The 1,421-nt window shown below is 58.8% G+C and overlaps 1 protein-coding gene across 1 annotated transcript in view; it reads right to left on the reverse strand.

Annotated features, from left to right (window-relative positions):
- Positions 1–1,121: 1,121 nt before the first annotated feature.
- Rtf2 (replication termination factor 2) overlaps positions 1,122–1,421 on the reverse strand; it is a 33,407-nt gene continuing 33,107 nt past the window's right edge. Inside the window, exon 8 of the mRNA XM_019208120.2 lies at positions 1,122–1,271. Coding sequence (XP_019063665.1) covers positions 1,122–1,271 — 150 coding nt within the window. The remainder of the gene's footprint in view (positions 1,272–1,421) is intronic.

Here is a 1,421-nt window from a genome sequence, read left to right on the forward strand (position 1 = left end):
ACAGCCGGAAGGACACCTCTGCTGAATGGGAAAGGCCCCTCCCCCACTTAGAGATCCTAGGGGCAGCGGGCGGGAGGGGCCCAGCGGCCATGCAGTCCTGTGACTTCAGAGGGGGAGCTCTGAGAGCCAGACTGGGCCAGGGAGAAGTGGATGCTGCACTCAAAATAAGCAGCACAGCTGGGTATGGGGGCACACGGCTGTGACCCCAGCACTTGGGAGGCTGAGGCAGGAGAATTGCACTGAGCTCAAGGTCAGACTGAACTACATGGCGAGACCGTCTTAAAAAACCAAACCAAATCAGACCAAAAAAATCCCAAATAACCAGCGCAAATTAAAATTTGATTCATTAAAGCTAAAATTAAGAAAATAAAAATTGGTAAAAATGGCCATCAAAATAAAAATGTAATGGCAAAGCTGTAACTAATATTGGACTAAAAGGGAGCACGCTTGGGCTGTGTGCCGGTCCCTGGCGGAGCTCGCACTGGACAGGTGGGAAGGGGCCCCACCCCCGCCCTCTCATCGGTCCAGTTCCCACCTCCCTACTTAGGGCCCGAAAGTGCTGAGCGCGGTACTCGCTTTACGAGCAACCACCTTTCAACGCACACGAAAGATACATAAAACGGGCCAATTTCAGCTCAGTTCCCCCTCGCCCTTCCGCTGAGGGAGAGGAGTGGGCTCCTCACGACTTCTCCGAGTCCTATCACCAAGGCTGCAGCCCTTGAGGCAGGCTCTCACTGCATAGCCCAGGCTGGCCTCAAATTCACCGAGTCTCCCGCCTGTGCCTCTTCGCCGGGATCACAGGTGTGTGCCACCACACCCACAGCAAGCCTGCAATTTTCTTAGCAAAAACCACCGGAGGGGAGGGAAGTGCAGACACAGACGGGCTTTATTTTGTAACACCTTAGGTGCCCCGCTGACCTGTACTCTGTTGGAAAAGGGCAGGGCCCCTCCTCCCAGGGCCTGGAACCCGAAGGGCGAAGGGCGGCCCGAGGCTGTCTCTGACGGCAGCAAAGCCACCCAATTTTAGCCCAGAGGGGCTGCGCACACCCGGCCTCGCCTCCGCCCCACGTCCCCCCAGCAAATGACCCCCGCGGAGGGCGGGACGGGGCGGGGCACGGCACTCAGAAGCAGTAGGACGTGTGCGTGACCCAGTGCGCCGACTCCTCCTTGGTGCGCTTGGCCGAGCTGTGCGAGGTGAAGAGGGACTTGTAGGTTTCCGATTCCTCGCTGTCGGCGATGGACCTCTTCGGGGCTGCTCCGGGCTTCCCCGCCTTCCCGGAAGAGGCCCCGTTTGCTGCTGGAAAGAGAAAGCCAGAAACCTTTCAGGCTGGGCCTGAAGATCGTTCCAGACACTGCATATTCTCTCCGGTGTGCTGGTCCTGCGCCAGGCAGGTGCTCCGGCAGCGCCCGTCCCCGCCCCG

The sequence above is a fragment of the Fukomys damarensis genome, unplaced genomic scaffold, assembly GCF_012274545.1.
Source record: "Fukomys damarensis isolate Sample0158 unplaced genomic scaffold, DMR_v1.0_HiC HiC_scaffold_22, whole genome shotgun sequence".
Taxonomy (NCBI): Eukaryota; Metazoa; Chordata; class Mammalia; order Rodentia; family Bathyergidae; genus Fukomys; species Fukomys damarensis.